Source organism: Apus apus, chromosome 1 (assembly GCF_020740795.1).
Source record: "Apus apus isolate bApuApu2 chromosome 1, bApuApu2.pri.cur, whole genome shotgun sequence".
In the NCBI taxonomy this organism is placed as follows: domain Eukaryota; kingdom Metazoa; phylum Chordata; class Aves; order Apodiformes; family Apodidae; genus Apus; species Apus apus.
Window position 1 is genome coordinate 182,762,291 of NC_067282.1, and position 19,090 is coordinate 182,781,380.

The 19,090-nt window shown below is 41.7% G+C and overlaps 1 protein-coding gene across 10 annotated transcripts in view; it reads right to left on the minus strand.

Moving 5' to 3' along the window:
- CADPS2 (calcium dependent secretion activator 2) overlaps nt 1–18,257 on the minus strand; it is a 278,668-nt gene extending 260,411 nt beyond the window's left edge. For 9 of the 10 annotated variants that reach the window (XM_051609547.1, XM_051609537.1, XM_051609587.1 and 6 more), the window contains exon 1: nt 17,847–18,255. In XM_051609547.1, coding sequence (XP_051465507.1) covers nt 17,847–18,167 — 321 coding nt within the window. In that variant the 5' untranslated portion in view covers nt 18,168–18,255. Of the gene's footprint in view, nt 1–17,846 lie in introns of all 10 variants that reach the window. The other variant, XM_051609576.1, reaches the window with a different exon arrangement.
- Nucleotides 18,258–19,090: the final 833 nt, after the last annotated feature.

Genomic DNA, 19,090 nt, shown 5'->3' on the forward strand with positions numbered 1-19,090 from the left:
GAGACAGTTTTCTCCTCTTGCAGGCTTTGTTTAGTTTGGGGATTTTTGTTCTAAAGACAAGTTACTCAAAGTTTTAGTCAGCAACTCCAGCAAGTTACTGGCTGCCAGATTTGTTATTCCTTAAGGATAGCAAGAACAGCTGAGAAGACTTCCCTCCTGGAAACTAATTACCAAAATTATAATATTCAGATTACATTATCTCCATTATTTCATTAAAAATGAGGAGTGAGGATGGGAGCAGCACTGCTGCAAAGCATATCATAAAACACCGGCAGCTGCAGCTGCATCCCATTTCAGCAAGTTTCAAGACAGCTGTTACAAAGAAAAGGAAGACAAAGGACAGAAACTTTTACCAGAAGTGCTCCCCACTTCCATCAGTAGGTCTTCAAAATACCACTTCTAAGGAGAAGCAAACCAGTGAAATAAAGGGGAGTGGGGAAAATCTCAGTCTGGAAACAAAACCCAGAAATGTAGACCCAACAGCAGACTAGAGACAGTGAAACACTAGAAAGTTTTTCGTATCGTAACAGTCCATGCTACTTCTTACCTATTTTAATACGATGGCTGGCTCTACAGCCACAGCTTGTTATGTTCCTCTGAACAAATAGGAGGAGATGACATTTGATGTTTACATACTAAGGCAGGAACCCAGGGTGTGGGGACATGACACTATTCAGCCATTTTTCAGATCTGTGTAGATCAGGAAAAAGCATACAATTACATCATATTTTTAATTCTTCACCAGTTATGATTTAATTATTTGATTTCTGCTTAAAGAAAATGGCCAAGAAAATTTTCTCTTTCTCTGCCTGATGCTGGAAAACCTATTCAAGACTGAGGTATTTAAATTAAAACGTTGAGGTTTATGAGCTCTTTTTTTTTTTTCCCTACTGCCTTATCATTGCAGAGTTGCATGAGTATTGTCAAAGTTTACTGCTTCAAAAGCTTAAGGAACAATCTCAGCAATGTTTATTCCTAAGTGTTGCATAATACCATTATTAGCATTTTATTTCAACTCATGACTCATGGATATTCATTCTGAAAAACTATAAAGGAAAACGACTAAGAATCATGCAGTGAGAGACCAGGGCATAATGAAAATGAGAATGGAAATCAATAAAGAGAAAAAGAACTAGAGCAATGGGACCTGGACCATATCAGAGACCATAATTCACTGGTGACTAACTTGGAGTGAATGCTAACGACTGAATGCTGGCTGGAACGCATTTGATCAAAACCTACCTGACACAGCGCAGAGCTCAAAAGGCAAAGCCATTTCTGAAGCTACTGTAATTAGAGCTTAGCAGTGTCACCATTTTTGTTCCCTTCTTAAAAAGGAAAAAAAGGGAAAAAAAGAAAAGGAAATAGTCTTAAAGCTATTACTTCCTGTAAATGCTTAGTAACAACTTCACGATGTACCACAGTGCATCCATTTTTCCAAATTCCCATTGAAATGAAAGTTTGCTTGCTCACATTCCCTAAAGGCCAGGATCTGAGCATGGTATTGCAGGCACAGAATGGGAAGAGGTTAAGTGGTTCCAGGACAGCACACATATTTAATAACATGAAGGCAGATCAGATAACATCCAATATTTGAAAGAAACAATGAAAGGAAGTCAGCTGAAAGCCTCCCAGTTTTCCCTGCTGACAACAACTGCGCTCAAAGACAAGCCTAACAAAAACGGCCCAACAGGGGAATTACTGGAGTAGAATGAAAGAGATAAAACCCAGACCCAAGGGAGAATAAAGACATTTTCAAACACAGACCACTACAAATCTGAATTTACAGAGCAGTCCCTCCAGGTGATGGGGAGCACTACGAGGCAGCTAGGGAAAGAGAATGGCATGTCACCTCAGCACCACAACAAAGCAGGAACACAAAAGTACAGGCAGTAAGGACAAAATCACAAACTGGTAGATTAATATGTTTCACTATCCAATGAACGTGTCCTGTTCATGCTCAGTCTACTGCCAAGAAAAACTAATCAACCACTCTCCCCCTTGGGTGTGTGTGAGTGACAGTGTCTTTCCTTCCACTATACTAAATGGGGGGAAATGACAGCTTTCCCCTCCAACAGCTTAGAATCTGTTTTAATCCAGTGAAAACCCACTGATCAGCCTCAGTTTACATTCAGGGTTTATTTTCTGTCTTCAGGTCTTTCATTAAGTTCACAAAGAAGGAGAAGAAGAAACTCTGCCTTACCTTGAAATAAACTCACCACTAAGTTCTTTGTACGTGGTTTTACAACAAGTTTAGGAGACAGATCAGCTGTAGCTTTCTGCTTATGAAAGGAGCACTAAAATGTAGAAAGAAAATGCTGTGTCACCAGTTCTCTTTTTAAACCTCTGGTGAGTTAACTTGAGCAAGTCAGCCCATCAGTGTCTGAAGTGGAATCAATGACTTACTCAAACTATTAAAGTGGAATACCTGCATTTTTTTGGCCAAAACACTGCATAATTTAGAGATGGGGTTTTAATTTGTGTGTTTTTTGTAATATCCACTTGCTTTAAAGGGAATTTATCTAACAGTAACAATCCAGTTTTGGAAAAAAGAAATTGGACTAATCTTTGTCACATACAATTAAGTGCCCTTCCCCACTACCAGGAGGGGTTGAGCTACGGATCTTTAGAAGCTCTTAACAGGCCTTTCTTATTTAAATCAGGAGTAAATTTTTATCTTTTATCCTGTAAAACCTGCTTAAGAAGATTTCAGTACATACTGCATTGGTAATTCCTGTATCTAACGAAAAGCAAGAGAATATGATTCCTGATCTCTATCTCTCCCACTGTCACAGTAAAAAAAAAATGGCACAGTGATTTGGAACATGCCAGAGGAAGAGAGCTGACAATCTTCCATAGCTATTGCTTAGTGAACTGGGGGAGCAGAGGTGTGTCTGCTATTCTAGAGATGCAATTTCCTTTCCAAACTTCAGACAAAAATCAACTTTCAATATTTCTATTATCTGAAGAATTACAGCAGAGGACCAACGCTTACCTATCTTTCATGTTTTGTGCAGAGGGCTTAACAATGAAGGAGCAAAGCATATAGCATTTAGATCATTCAGAGGGAGAAGTGAGCTTATTCCTTCCTCCAGCTCCCAGTTCTGCATTCTTTCACTGAGACTACTGAATTATTTTGACAAGGTGCCTCTTTTCCACTTTCTAAAGCTTCTATCTGGTGAACCAAAAGGAAAGACAAATGCTCTCCTGTAAAATACAGTATAGTTGAGGAGTGTGAGAAGTGGAAGAGAGTTGTAGTGAATGAGGTTTGCCTAACTTTGTGCAAGTAAACTTCACAGGAACATGAACCACAGTTTCCAAGTGATTCACTCGATCCCTAGCACAAGTGCAAGAACTGTTCCCAAGAAGCACAGAAGTAATTACTGATCTTCAGAATAATTCAAAGTATCTTCTTTGCACCAGTTTTTTTAAAAAACTGTAATTACCTAGAAGTGTCGAGTAGGAGTAAGGCAGACAGGCCAGGGCTCCTTGCAACTCTCCAGAGCTGTGAGATGCCTGACTCTCCCCACCACTCTATTAAAGGCAGGATAAAAGATGAAGTACACCCAGAAGTCACACATTTTTGTGCCTACTTCAATCGCAAAGTTGTGATGTCAAAGGAAGCATGAATCCTTGTGTTTTGTTGCATAGAAAACCAATGTATATACATACAGCGGGTTTGAAAATAAAAACACTGGCCCCAGTATACTGGATAATATTTTAGAGGGGAGAATTACCTGTTGCTGCATTATGCTGCAGCATAATTGCACCATTATATATATATTGTCTGCTACAAGTATTCAAGCCATATGCAAAAGCACAGTAAAAATTCACAAGTTGAGTGACTTTGTTTAGAGAAATCAGCACGTCCTGACCATTTAACCTCCTACGGTCAATGAAAAGCTGGACTTAACAGATGTTTGCTAAACTCCGCTCTGTAGATTGCCAAATGTGGCCAGGGCAGAATGCCAGAAACTTAGAACTTTAGAAGCTTACTGGACAACTTGGAACTCAGGACTTTTGATAGCAGTTGGGCTAAAAACAAATTAAAAGGAAGGCACACAGTAATGCTGTAACTGGATGCATATGAATTGTGCTATGGATCTGTCTTTGTTCTTTATCACTGCAGCACTTAATTATTTTTGAGAGCTTGCTGATATGCATGGTTATTGAACATGAATCCAGTCTCAGAGGTTTGTATTTTGTCAAAAAGATCTTTTCAGCCTGGAAACTGAGAAGTAATCATTTATTCTCTACATCAAGGAATTAAGAGGATTTAGTCAGTTCAGTCATCTAGACTGAAGAGCTGAGAGATGTGAATGAGGCAGCATGAGAGTCTGAAACTTGTCCAGCATTCCCCAAAGAAACTTCTTTCCCAAAGGAGGGCAGCAGGTCTCTATTTTCAGAGGAGCATAGACTCCTCAGGTAAAAGATATTAAACTAAGGTTTGAATCAGAGTAACAGGGCAACGTCTAACCCAGAATAGGAAAGATTTGTCATACAAAGTCAGAGATTTGCCATAATTATTTAAAAGATTATAAAATCAAGTAACCAGTTTGCTTTTTGTTCTTGCTTCCTGGCTAAAAGAATGCTGTAGATCTTATCTAGATAACGGTTAAGCAGCTAAGATACTGCCACAAAGGGGCGGGGGGGGGGGGAAGTGTAAAAAGTCCACAAAACTGTGAGGTTAAGTGTTGAAAGAAACAGCAGGCCTCTGGAAAGGTAGCTGCGAAGTTCTCAAGGATGTATGTGCAAATGAAACAGAAATGCAGCATTTCTGTATTTGTTATTACAAAGAGAACAGGAAAATTACATTGTAATCTGATTTTGAAGACTGATACTGTAATTCAAGTCTGGGATGCACCAGCACACTGAGTGGATGAGAAAACTACTGGAAAGTACAACCAGCATGGGAGCTGCAGTAACAGAAATGGGGTGAAATTCAGCAACCCACACTCCAGGCCAGGACTCACAAGGACTTCTGCAAGATTTTTCTTCTCCTCAGCTGCTCTGAGCTGAAGGCTCAGATGCACTGCCTCAGCACACCCCAGGCACCATGCTAACGTGAAAGGAGGATGAATTAATTCCAGCTGCAAAACATACAGAGAAAGGCCATTAGGATAATCAGAGAAGGAGAGAGATTACTGCCTCAGGGATGGCTGAAAGCCTGGATTGTTTTATATAGCTGAACGAGACATCATCCTCTATTAAAACCTTCAGGGAGGAAAAGCTGTTGTTTTAACTGAAGGGCAGAGCTGATAGAACAGCAAGTAGGTATAAAACAAACTGCAGATGCATTCAGTCGGGAAACAGGAGCCTCACAACTATTACGGTAATGAAAAACAGTGGGGACACCAACTAACCAAAGTTCTACCTGCTTATAGAAAGAGACAAGAGGTCTCCTTTATAGACATTAGGGTGCCTTGGCCTAGGAGCTCCCTTTCCATTTGGAGTAAAACTATGATACACAGTAACTTGTTTTTGTGTTGAAGACATACATCTGCTTTGCAATACTTTTGCAAGATATGACATCCATCCCACAGCAAAGCAATACTTCCATTCAGTCACAACACACACTAGGGTGCTTACTAGGTACACCTGGGCACAGTAGCTTTGTTAGCCTAACTTACTAAACCTTTCTGTCTAAAGCAAAGCATTTAATGGAACAGGCATCAATAAAGGCAGAGCTGTTTAGCAGTAGAGCTGCTATTTCTTGGTAACTGCTCTGTCATTCAGAAATAATCTGAACTGGCAGGCACATAAAATACCTGTCTTAACACAAGAACTAAAAAGGATAAACCCACAGATACCTAACTTGTGTCACCTTTCAGAAAAAGCCCTTACTTTGCTTCACTAAGCTGTATGCACACAATCTGCAAACACATATATGAAACTGTTCAGAAGTTAGTGCATCAGAAGTTAGTGGTCTGTCCCTCAGTCCATGTCAAAGCATCCAGAAGTTTATGAATCCTCCTAAAAATAAAAATCTCCTGCATTATATGCCATCTCCTCTTTAAAACTGTATCAGTTTAGTCCATTCTGGTCTTTCTCACTCTTCTGCATTCGTTGTACAACTTTACTTGCTATAGCAAAAAATCAAATTACTTTAATGCTTAATTTGGCTTCCAATTATTAATTTTTAATTAGGAAGCAATTTACAAGCAATTTGATACAGTTTTATGGTTTTGATAGTACCATAAATTCTGGGGTTTTACTTACTTATATGAATGTCTGTACTAAATAAATATTCCCTGACATCTGTCTTAAACACACAAATCTACTCACTGTCCAAGGATGGGTTCACTCAATTGAGAAAACAATTAGTTTCTCACTCAGAATCCTTCACTATTTCTGAAGGAAAAGGTTAGAGGTTACCTATCTTCTTCTGATGCTATTATGCAATTCTGTCCATTTCCCAGGTTCTTCAGCATTACAGATTGAAATGGATTTGCATCACTGACCATCCGTACTGCTCAGAGCTTCAACATCTCACACCTCTCTACTCAATCTCAGTCTACATATCACTCCAGCTATTATAATCAGTATGCATTATCCCACTTAACTTACTAGCACTGAGGCAGTGTGAGTCTGGTCACTAATATGAATAAGCTTTTCCCCTCTAACTACATCACTGTTATAAATAAAATGGGCCAACTTCTTTTTTCTTTTTTTTCTTTTTTGTTTTTTAACCCAGAGAGTGGCTTATGAGAGCTGTGCCAGTTGCTCTGTAGTCTCACTGAAGTCAGGGTGAGAAAAAGGTAAGACCTATCTCCACAGCTATGCAGTACAGGGAGACAATTTTATATATTTTTTTTTTTAATCACACACTTAGCATAGCGGTTTTGCTGTTGGAACTAATTATTTTTCCACTAAAGGAAAAAAGACAAATTAAGTCAAATTAGGGAAATAAATTATCCTTCATGAGAACACATACGCTGTTTCAATCCAGAGCAAGTTTCTGCAGCCAAGGTATAAATCTATCCTCAAACACAAAACCAAATCAGGTATCTAAGTCTTATGCCTGTAAGACTTAAAAACAGAAATATAAAAGTAGAAATTCCATGTACTGTATTCAACAGGGCACTCTCTAAGCTAGCCCTAAGGAATCAGATCAATTCTGTAAGCTCAATAAAAAATAAAACCTCTTTTATTAACATAAGTCGTAAGAATATCCCTGCTTCCTTATCTCAAGGTTTCATTTTACATGAAGTAGCTACCAAACTGAGTCAACGCAGAGACATCAATTTGCAGGGTTTGTAGTGTTGGGTTTGTTGGTTTCAGAGGCTGAGGTGGAAAGTGGCTGTTTTTTTGTTTTTAAATAAAGCAAATGGCAATATACTTTTTTTGCAACAACAAACAGAAAAAGATGTTTCCAGAAAAGTAGTAGTATTCAATAACTTGTATTCAGCATTTTACGCTCTATGTATCATCTCTTAAAAAACAAATTAGATAGAAACATGCGATGGAGCACTCTGCTCCCTCATATCACTATCTACAAGCTTTTTTCCCTGCCCCTCTGACGCAAACACACTCTCGTCCCTTATATCCATAACCATACAGACAAGTACTTTGCAAGTCCCATTGGGAATTTGGCAGAACCACAGCATGCAGGGAAGTGGGGATGCACCAGCAGGACCTCCACTGGTCCCACAGTGCAGTTGTGGTCTCACTGAGGTCTGCACAAGCCAATTGTTTCCCCTTTTCCAGTATACAAATACATTCAGAGTTAAAAGACAAATCAATTTCTTGATGTCCAGAACAAGTAAAAGATACTGCAGAGGACATGGATATTTCAGTTCTGGTTCTGCTCCCTCTGTGAACATGAGTCCCAAGTAAAGGGGGGCTCATTGCAATGACTGCAGATCAATCTGCAGGAATTAAATGTAATACCTGTCTGGAGGGACACCACATAGAAGTGGGCTGGTATCACAGCCTACTTGAAGGTACCCACGTCCCTTTTGGCTGCCTCCACGCTCATCCCAGCAGTTTGGGGCACCTCCAGACTCCTATCTCAGCCTCCAGCAGATGCTTAGAAGCAGCATAGGAAATTACACAGAGGGTTCAATGCTTGCAGGCATTTACACCTTTGTTATTCCTAATCTAAGTTTCTATAAACCTGTCAGTCATTGAGGACCAGGGCTATTTAAAGCATTTCAAGTTTATAAATTAAGGAGTGCCCCAATTAGGCAGGAACACCCAAACAGGTGCCTGGATAAAACTTAACCCCTAGTTAGCCTCTTAATATAACTGCTTAGGATAAAAAAACTACACTTCATCCATTGGGTTGGTTTGTTTGTGTTTTTTTTTTGCGAGGAAGATAATCTTTAAACTTTCCATTGTTGTTCTGTGAGATGCAATTTTCAGATTGATATTGCTTCAAGAACACAGAAATGAGAAATCACAGTCCATTTGGTGGCCTGTACACTTGACAGGCAACAGCTGCTACTCATACGCACGCTACTGATCCACAGAGTGGATACTACCCAAAGGGCCTCTCCAAGCATTAAAGACCTCACTCAACTACATGAACAGCAGACTATTGCAAAGCCAACCATTAAACCAAAATATACTATGTCAGCATATTTCATAAGCAGGTTCTATTGAAGTCATACATTAAAAAAATTGAAGGAGCATTTGATATTAAAATGGAAATACTATTCCTATTCTACCTGTTATTCTGCCCCCATTAATCCCTACCCCAGCACTAGAAAGCATAAGCACAGCCACCTCCTGCAAATCAGTTCAGGTCTATATGTGGGATTAGATTCAGTGGATGGATCAGGGTGTCACGGTATTTTCCAAGGGCACTTTATTTGCTGTCTGAAGATCCTCTTGAAAATGATTTCTCAGTCATGAATTATGCATTCTATTTCTCATAATCTATTATTTTAATTAGTATCCCATGCAGCTTTGCTGAGGATCCCACACTTTTAGTAATTAGGGGCAGTTTGTTGGCCCTAATTAACTTCAGGCATAGTAAGCCTCAGTTACTTCAGCTGGTTTTTTGTTTGTATTGCATTTTCTGTCCTGCTTTACTGGCTCAGAAGAAGACTGCCCTTTTGTGCTCTTTATCTCATTTAGGTTTTATCTCTCTTTCTTGACTCTGTGTTAGTTGTGGTATTTTACACCTCTCTGACTCTCTCTGAAGTCGTATCTACAGCGTGACAGCAGAAAAGTGCATCTGTACAATGAAGCACTTCATATTGAGGACCTAACAGCCACCTTAAACGTATTTCAGGAGACTTGACCTCAGATCAGTTGCAGGGCCTTAACTGTGCTGCCAGCCAGTACCTTCTGGTTTACCTTTGCCCACACGTCACATTCATGCAGTTCAAAGCAGAACTCTGCAAGTGGGACAATTGCTAAATTGGTGACACAGATGCTGATGTTGTCACTGATTAAGTGTGTTACCTTTGAGGATGGCCTTACTTTGTAAGTGTCTCAGTTATTTCAGCAGATCACACTTCTGAAGCTACTGGACAGTAGCCATGACCATTGCACATCAGCCCAACGCCATCAGGCATGGATTAGCAAAATACAGCAGTCAGGTTTAGAAACAGGTTTTTGTAATACGGGAAGAACTCTGCCAGCCTGTGTACTGTCCCCTGTGTGCTGCTCTGCGTAATTAAGTGCATTTGTAGCAGACACAGATTGTAATACAGCAAGAGGGTCACATATGGAGTCTTTAGACAGTTTATTGATTTTATCATACCTCTGTGACCTCTCAAGGCCCATTTCAGACTGAGTTCTAACAACTGTAGTTAGCAAATTCATGTGTTAATAATCTGTTTGAGTTTAAGTATCCAAAACACATAAAACAGGTAGCAGTTTAGAGAAAACCTGAATATTCTTTTTGCCATTTTAAAGAAATACTTCTAATCCGTACATCGTGCTTTTGAACTACAGACAGCAAGTTGTGTTAAAGTAGCTGAAAGACTGTTGTAATGCAGGTGCTCCAATGCAGCTTTGAAGAAAAGCCAAGCAAAGACCACTGATCATTCTCAGCCCTGTTCAGTGCATCACTGTCCTCCTGGCGATTTACAAAGTAAAGAGGTCTTAAAAATTCTCCACCCTAGCCTATGGGGGGTGGGACAAAGAGCAGACAACCAAAACTTCATCTTGCTGTAACAGCAGTCCCATAAGGTATTAACCAACCCCCCTGGAAGGGGCTGAAAATTCCTCTGTCTTTCAATGACACTATAGGAAGGGAGTCAGAAGGGAACTGACTGGTAAAATTATTTCGTATCAGTTCTATATAAAACAACCACTCATTTCTTTTCTTTGCTTAGGCTCCATCCATAAGGAGATCAAAACAAAAACATTTTTAAAATCTGGTAAATATTAATATTTTAACACTAATGCATATTTGATGTATTAAACAGTTGGAATGGTGAAACATTCATAGAACACTTTTGAACAAGAAACAGCTGCCAGTGCCTTGCTACAAGGCCTCAGAATACATAATTCAGAAATAAATGAAGGAACGTATGAGCAATAGGTGCAAACTGTGGATGCTCCCCAGCAAAAGCTAGCAAGATAAATACCTGGCACAGTCTGCCTGGAGATAGTTGGGTTGTTGTTTGTTTTTTTTAAAAAAAAGAAAACTAAATAATTCATTGTAAGAAAAACCTAAACACATAGAACAACTTCAACCTTTTGCAGAAAAAAAAAAAAATCTGGGACCATGAAAACATTTTTTTCCTAATGCACCATATCCTACCACTCCGATTTTCATGGACTCCAACTTCTAAGCACCAAATTTCTCACCAAGCCTTTGCCCTTCCTATTCTGTATTACACTGACATGGATGTTGAAAATACTTTTTTCCAGCTTCATCATTATTTCTTCTTCCTAGCCCAGTATTTTTCTTGCAAACTCTTATCCTGAAGATACTCCTCCTTCATTTCTGTTTCATACTGAAAAGCGTAACTCACAACCAGCGCATTTCATTCCTGTTACCTTTGTCAGTGTTCTTGCTGAACACTTCCCTCCACTCCAAAACTGACTCAGTTCCATGTACTTTCTCAATATGTTCAACTCAGCCCATGAAACTCTTCATCACTGATTTCCTTTTCTCCCCAAATGTTTGCAGATGTACATCATCTCTTTAGACATCTCATTTGCATATTCTCTGAGCTTTGCCCTTTCTTCCATGTCCTTGTCTATGGTCCAAAGAGGTCTATGCAAAGTACTATCCTAAGGATTATTTTTCTGTGTGCCTATACTATCACTGGAGTATCCCTCCAGCACTTTCACTAAACAGAAGCTGCTGGCCTCTATTTCCAAAACCCCACAGCCAAGACATTTGAACATAAATGAATAATAAATGCATGACAGAAAAATGGAAACACCGCTGGAGGAAAATTTTTGTACCATCACCTTCTCATCTTGTAATTTTTCTTCAACAGGTCATATAGTTAAAGAAGTATTCACTGTAGCTCTGTTCATTCTTCACAATACTGTTAATTAATGCTCTTCCTCTTCCTGACAGGAAAAACACTCAAAAATATTCTTAAACTTATGCATACAAGTAATCACACTTGAAGAGAAGCATATGCTTTATCTCCTCACCGCAAAATAAATAGGAACCAGAAATAAATTCTTCTGGGCAAGTACCATCAACTTCTAGAGAATTTTAAACAAAAAAAGGGAAAGTCTTCAACACTTACGGCGGTGAAAATAACCTTCGAAATGCAAACCTAAGCTGATGCAGCCTGGTACCCACATGCAAACACTCTGCCTCTCCTGCTGCTCAGTTTCCCCCACACAGCAACAAACTGAAAGCTGCCTTTTCACAGCTGCTATTCTGAAACCTGTGGGACTCAGCTGCACACACAAGAGCTGGGCTGCTTTCAATTCAGTGACAGCACTTCTAGGCAGAAGCAGGCATTGGAGACACGCAACAGGCAAAGGGAAGAGAAGTTCAGGAGATGCTGTGCCTCTCCCTGCCACCTCTCCTCAATGGCAATAGCTAAAAAAAAACAAGAAGTCTGAGTACCAGACAAGCCACAACCATCAAGAGGAGTAAGCTGGAAAGAAACACAGAAGGCTGATTTGCAAACACTTTGCCAAAAAAGCTATGTGAAGAGAGAGTTAAAGATTAAAAAGTTTAAAAACCTTAGAGGCTGGCATCCAGTTCAGACAGAGTAGTGTACTAACTGGGGCTACGCACAAAAAAGGAACGAGGATAACAGGAAAGTAGAATGTAAATATAGAGTTACATTAAAAAAAGCAAAACAATATATAGGTAAAGCAACTTTAGGATGATATTCACTAATATAAAAAACAAATGGTTCAAAGACAGAAAGAGAACAAACAAGTCTTATAAGCAGCATGCAAATGGAGAAGTGACTAGTTAGAAGTGTCCCCAAACATGAACTGGTGACAACAGGTGTGCATGGGGGAGAAATGGGGGAGGGGGTAAATTTGCTTTTATAGAAATACATAATTCAGTGAATAGTTAACTAGCAACGAACAAGTATTTTCTGCGCTAGGGATATTCTACAGTTAAAGGCAGTACATCATACAAAGAATATTTTCACCTGCTTTGTTCTTCCGTGGTTCCAATACCCAACATAAAACGTGAGAATAACAACTGCCTACAAAGGGTAGGAGACAAAAGGCAGGCCAACCAGCCAATGCTCCCATACTGTTCCTGCAGAGATGGTGACAGTCAACCGATTCTTCTTACTCTCAGTTCCCCTATGGAAAAATAAAATAAGTAGTCTTCCTCAAGCCTTTTAAAAGGGTTATTTGCCAATTGAGTTAACACACTTGTCAAACTGTGGGTGACAGAAAGAAACAAATAAATAGAGGTCACTCATTAAGAAAAATAAATGTTAAATTGTCCCCTCAAACAACAGTATTTAAAAAATAATCAAGTTGCAAAGGCAAGTATACATAAAAAAGAAAACACTGATGAATTTTTCAGCACAGTAAACTAGGTTTGCAGACTACCCCCATGTGCCCACTTCACTACACAGCTGTTTGCCAAAGACTTGTTTTCCCAAGCCATTGCCCAGCCACAGTGACCAAAGCTGAGCAGGCCAGCAGAACACTTTAACACTAAAACAAAACTGGATTGTCATTTCTGAAGTGGTGTTTGTAACTCATCACCTGGTTCTCTAATCACCTTTCAGTATTTCTTCAGCCACACTTGACTCAATTGCCCATTGTGAGCAACTTTTCTACTGCTGGCAAGAACAACCTCTACAAAAAGCAAGTTCTGACTGTGGTACAAAGATCTCTTTGCCAAAAATCTTGTCTCTACATGTATAGAGCTGTGTAGGCCAGCATCTGAACTGACATTGACAGAATTTACCAAAATACTCTATGCTAACTTGATTGAAACAAAATACACATGGCTTACAGCATCATGAGAAGGTGCTATCAAGGTGTTCGAGATGTGGAAAAACAAAGAGGCAAATAAACTCAATTTAAGTTGACTTTCTGAAACACTTGGCAAACAATTTTAAATTTTAGAGAAAACGTTGAAGGTAGGAATGGAAGATGTCTTCCTAGAAAGCTCTTTAGCAGAATTTTAACCAGATGGCCAAGTTTTATAGTTTCCTCTAAGATATGTCTAGAGTTTCTGACAAGAATGGTTTTGGATGTACTCTCCTTGCCACCATCAGCAGTAGGAAAAAAAACCACCTTATGAGCCTCAGAAGCCAAGAGACAGTTTTCTTTTCCCATAACATGCTCAGTGCTAATCAATAAGTGGACACACATCACAAGCTCAAAAGCAAGGATAAGTGGGACTTGGGGCGGGAGAAAGAAAGACATTGAGAATAAAACTGTGATCCAGAGAATGAAGTCTATCCCTATAACCAAGATTTTCCTGATAAAGTTACACATACCATCACAAACCTTCTCTGTGAGATATGAAATTCAAGAAACAGGAAAGAACAAACTAATGGAGTTCAGATAAATATAAATTACTGAATTGTACCACTCCTACTTCTGTAAATTAAATAGAAATAAATGGTTTTTTATATACTCATTAATAAGCAGGTGTAGAGAAGAGAAGAAATAGAAGGAACACAGGTCAGTATGTATTCAGGAAGCAAACTCATTTAGTTATGATTTCTAAACAGCCAGCTCAATTACTTCTGCTACTTGCCACCTATGAAAGCAAGACTTGAATTTAGCACAGGAGTGTTACTTTCCTCCCAGTCTTTGGTTTCTACTGTGTGACCACGTGATTACTAGAGTAAATATTTAAATGTTGAGGAAGAAACAAACTGGAAGAACACCTTTTTTGTTAGTTAACTGTAGCACTCCATTGTCCCTTCCTTCCTCAGGAACTTTAACCCTGATTCATCTCTCAGATACAGAACCCACCTTCGGCACACAGCACCTGGAAAACAGCAAGTATGTACATACAAATGTACAACTGATTAGTATAAACCACAGCTACCAGATCATCATCTAATCACTGACTGCGTTCACATACACTGCCTTGCCTACACAGAAAACAGGTGGATGCATTTCTTTTCACCACCTAAAGCCCATTCCGAGGACAAATTCAATCTGTCAGCTGGGATGGGAAAAGTGAAGAAGAATGAAGGAGAAGAAAGAGAAGAACAAGAAATGCGATTATCTGGCTATTCTTTTTTCCTGGACTAGAAAGGAAGAGGAGGGGAAAGGCAGAAAAGATGCTGAAATACAGTCCAGAGGACTCATTAAAAAAAAAAAAGTGGAAGCTACAAAAAAGTGACAAGGTCTCTTTAAAACAGGGACAGATAAACCTTGCTTGATAAAGGCACGACATGTAACACATTGATGCACTAGTATGTTTGGAAAATACATGGCCAAATGTCCATAAATATTAATTGAAAATATGTTACTAAGTACATATTAGTTGTGCTTTACAGAACTACCTTTGTCAGGATCTGCTACCCCTAGCCCACCTTGAAAAATCATGCCATTCTTCAGTTCTACATGCCCAGTATTAGCCTATTCTTCCTTCTCCACCACAAATCTACCAGTAACCAAAGACAGGATCTAATAGTAGGTCTCCAACTAACTCTGAACAACTATTCTACCACAGATTAGAAAACAGATGCAGCCAGATTATAGAAGTATGTGTTTCAGCAAATTCTGGGCTAAATTACATTGAATTTGGCATTAAAAACAAGTTCTGGCGAGTTATTATAGTTCTTTGGGTTTGTTTTTTTTAAGTTTGATTTATTTTTTTCAATTAATCTTATCTATCACAATACAGCTGAGATAATTTTACTTAGTGAGAAAAAACAAGGATGAGAAAGGACAACAAGAGAGTGAAACATTGCCTGCATTTAAAATAATTTACATTGACCAGTATAACTTGATCCACTAAGTATGATGGTTTTAAGATACTGTATGGTACATTTTAATCTGGTACTGAAGTGAGAACATAGGAAGCCCATCATATTGTAACCCATTTCCTTACCGATATTACAGTGCAATTGAGGATATTTGATATGTGAATTCCATCTCATTCCCTTACTGGATAATATGTTCCACACTAAAAAAGAAGCAAACTGCATTCTGCAATATTTGCTCAGCAATATGCCAAATGAACTTGCAGGAAGAACAAATTACTTCTGCTCTCAGGCAGGGTGGATACTATTCTTAGGTTATCAGAAGGACTGCTGGTGCAAGAGCCTTATTAAGAATCTGCAACCAGAGACAGGCAGACTGGGTTGGGAGTTGGAACCACAGAGCATCATAGGTTTTGGTTCAAAACCATACCTTGGATCACTTATCCACTGATGATGGAAGGGTGTGCAGTAATTAATGGCTCTTGTTAAGTAACACAGGTAGGGAACCTCAGTCCAGGTCACAATGGACAGCCAGCCACATTACAGAAGTCAGACATGAGGCAAAAAAGCAAGAGATTAAGGGACAGCTCACATCTGTATCATATATTGGCAGTGAGAAAATTCATTCAGAAAATTAGATAGACTTTACTCTATGGATTATGAGTCCAACTGTCAAACATCCAAAAGTGTGTTACTGCCAGACACAGTTTAAGACAGGTGGCTGCACTCTCATTCCTAAGGCTGACACAGGACCACTGTTGAGCAGAGAGTGCAAAAATTACAGCACAGAAGAAGGCTCCTTCAGATGGCTCTCGGCCATCCTGAACTAAGCAAGCAGGTTTTCTGTACTCTTGAAACTCAGGGCCAGTTCTGCTACCCTATACTCAGTAATTCATTGGGTAACATATCAAATTGGTCAGTAAGAGGAAGGATGTTTCTGCTCTTTGCTCAGATGTTAAATCCACAACTGTTGTATTTCTGTATTTGCTGCACACCAGTAATATTTTTTCATACATCTTATTAATAAAAATAGTTAAACCTGTAGTTATTTTTAAAATGCAGTTCCTATGCAGTGAGAACTTCTAAATGTTCAGTATCTTCTGCAGTTGATGGCCATTAGTTGTAACTTGGAAGATGATTAGGAAAATGTAATCAAGAAGTCGGCAATGCAGCACTGGAGCAGGTCACACGGATGGGTTGTGGGATCTGATCTCTGAAGGCTTTTGAGTCTCCTGCTTGAACCGAGACTAATATCTACACTACAGGACAGCTTTGGCTTTGTCTAACGGAAGGTCACACTTAGATGACCTCCAGATGCCCCTTCAAAATACCATTTCTATGACAACTCTGTTGTGGGGTGCGTAGTCCTCAGTGGGATGGTGAAACTTCAACTTTTTCTTAAAAATTTTCTTCAACTTCCTGCTTAAAAGATGTCTTTCTACAGGCTTCAGTTTAAATACCTAATACTTAATAAAAGCAGAATGTTCTTCCAGCAATAATCTTATTATTACTGCTCAAATTACTTATAAGGGGCATAATTCTGACACCCCAAAACATTCAGTATTGGATTTTACAAAACCTTAGAGACATGGAAGTACCAAAATCATGAAGACTCAAGTGGAACTGAATGTCTTCCATCTGGAAAGTAATGGGGGGGGGTGTTGGTGCTTTTTGTTGTTGTTTTTTTTTCTGTTTTGATTTGTGTTGGTTTGTTTGTCTTAAATAACTGAAAGTGAAAAAAAAAAAGCCCAAAAAACATTTTAGACCAAATATTTCAACAACTGAACTTCTTAAGTGCTTATTTGGAAAGGCAGTGCCTTGTTTCAAAACTTTAAGTATCCTACCTATACATATTGCTCAAAAGTAACAGAGAACAAGCTCCATTACAGCATAAATGCCTACCACATACCTGCCGATTCTCAAGGGCTTGTCTCTGATACACAAGACACCGAGAGTAACTTTGGTCAGCCTTCACTAGGAGACATTTCTCATCACAAACGTGCATGTTAATTGTTTCTCCGTTCAAAGAGACCGCACTTAATAATTAATGAAAAAAAATCGTTTCCTCGTTCACCTCTGTAGTATGGCTAAATTCGCCCGAGTTGGGTCCAGATGGTGAGCACAGGATTTGCAGCAGGCACCTCTGGGAGGTTTAACTCCATCCATCGCACAACGCCGAGAAGCAGAAACATCTCCCACTGCACAAAAGGCCCTCACGGTCGCACTCTGCGCACTTGTCTGCCGCGCACGGGCACTGTTAAGCGCAGCTTTGAAAACTTAGAAGTCTTTACTCCTGCTGACTGACGGACACCCGGGTAACCGTGCTGTTTTGGAGAAGCCGCGCTGCACCCAGCTCGGCAACCCCCCGCTCCAAATCCCGCCTGCGCTGGCGGTGCCCCCGCCGTGCCCAGCGCCCGATCAACCTGTTGCGGGCCGGGGCCGCCAGCGGCGGCGGCAGCTGCGGCTCTAACCAGCGGGCGGACACGGGATGGCCCGGCGGGAGGGCAAGAGCGGCGGGGCCAGGCGGGAGCGGGGACTCACCTTCTGCTGCCGGCGGGCCATGTCCGTGGGCTGCTTGGCGTTGAAGGGGTGCGCGATACACCTCGCGATGAACACGTAGAGCTGCAGCCGGAGCCGCTTCTCCCGCTCCTCTCGCTGCAGGCGCTCCTGCTCCTCCCGGCCCTCGCTCAGCACCGAGGGGCTGGGGCTCGCCGCCCGCGCCGCGCCGGCCTCCCTGCCCCGCGGGTCCCGGGGCGGCGGCAGCGAGCGCGGAGACCCACCGCCCGCCGCCACCAGCACGTCCCGCCGCTCCTCTTCCAGCAACTCATCGGACTCCTCCTCGCTGGAGGACGGGTCCAGCATCGCGCTCGGCGGGAGCGGCCCGCGGCCGGGCACGGAGCGAGGCGGGGAGCGGCTCGCACCTTTCCGGACACGTCGAGTTTACACACAGACTGTTTCCGACCGGCGGCGGCCGCCGGGCGGGAGCGGAGGGGCGGGGAGGAGAGGCGGGGTTTGGGAAGAGGGTCGAGCCTGGGTTGCCGTGGGAATTGCTCCGAGCGGCTCCCGGCGGAGGCGGAGCCGGGGCCGGGCTAACACCTCTGCTAGCTCCGGAGCTGGGCAGTAGCCCGCAGGTGGCTGGGCTGGGCGGGGCGGGAGCGCTTCTGCACCGCACCTAGCACAGCTCGGCTCGGCGCTGCTCGGCACGGCTCGGTTGCTCCACTCGGTTGCTCCGCTCGGTTGCTCCGCTCTGCTCGCAGCGACGAGGGCAGGTGCTGGCCGGAAAGGCCCCTGGCCCCGCTCGACTGCGCTGCCCGGCTCGGATCGGGCCAGTCCGGGCGGCGGGGCCGGCTGCGCCCTGCTCCGCATCCCGGGCAGCGGGGCCGCGCCCGGCGCTCGGCGGCCGGCTCGGGCACACGGAGGAGCGCCGCGCTGGGAGCGGAGAGCTCTTGGCTGTGCCCTCGGCTCGGCTCGCTGCCGACCCCCAGCTCGCTGGCATTCTCTACCAGACAGTGTGGGAAAAAAAAGAGAGGCATCTCAAAATCCCCCAGAAAGAGAAACCGCTGAGACCGTGCCTCTCCGAGGTGGGAGCGAGCTGATGCTGAAGCCTGGGTTCCTCTCGCAGGATATCTCTGCTGGGAGCCCGCCGCCACAAATAGATAGTTCAAATCTCTCTGAAATCGTTGTGCCAGGCTACCTGCCGATGTAGGCAGGTTCATAGTCACAATAGTTACCTTCACAGTTAAGGCTCTGAAAAACATAGGACTGGAAAACCATCATTCGTAAAA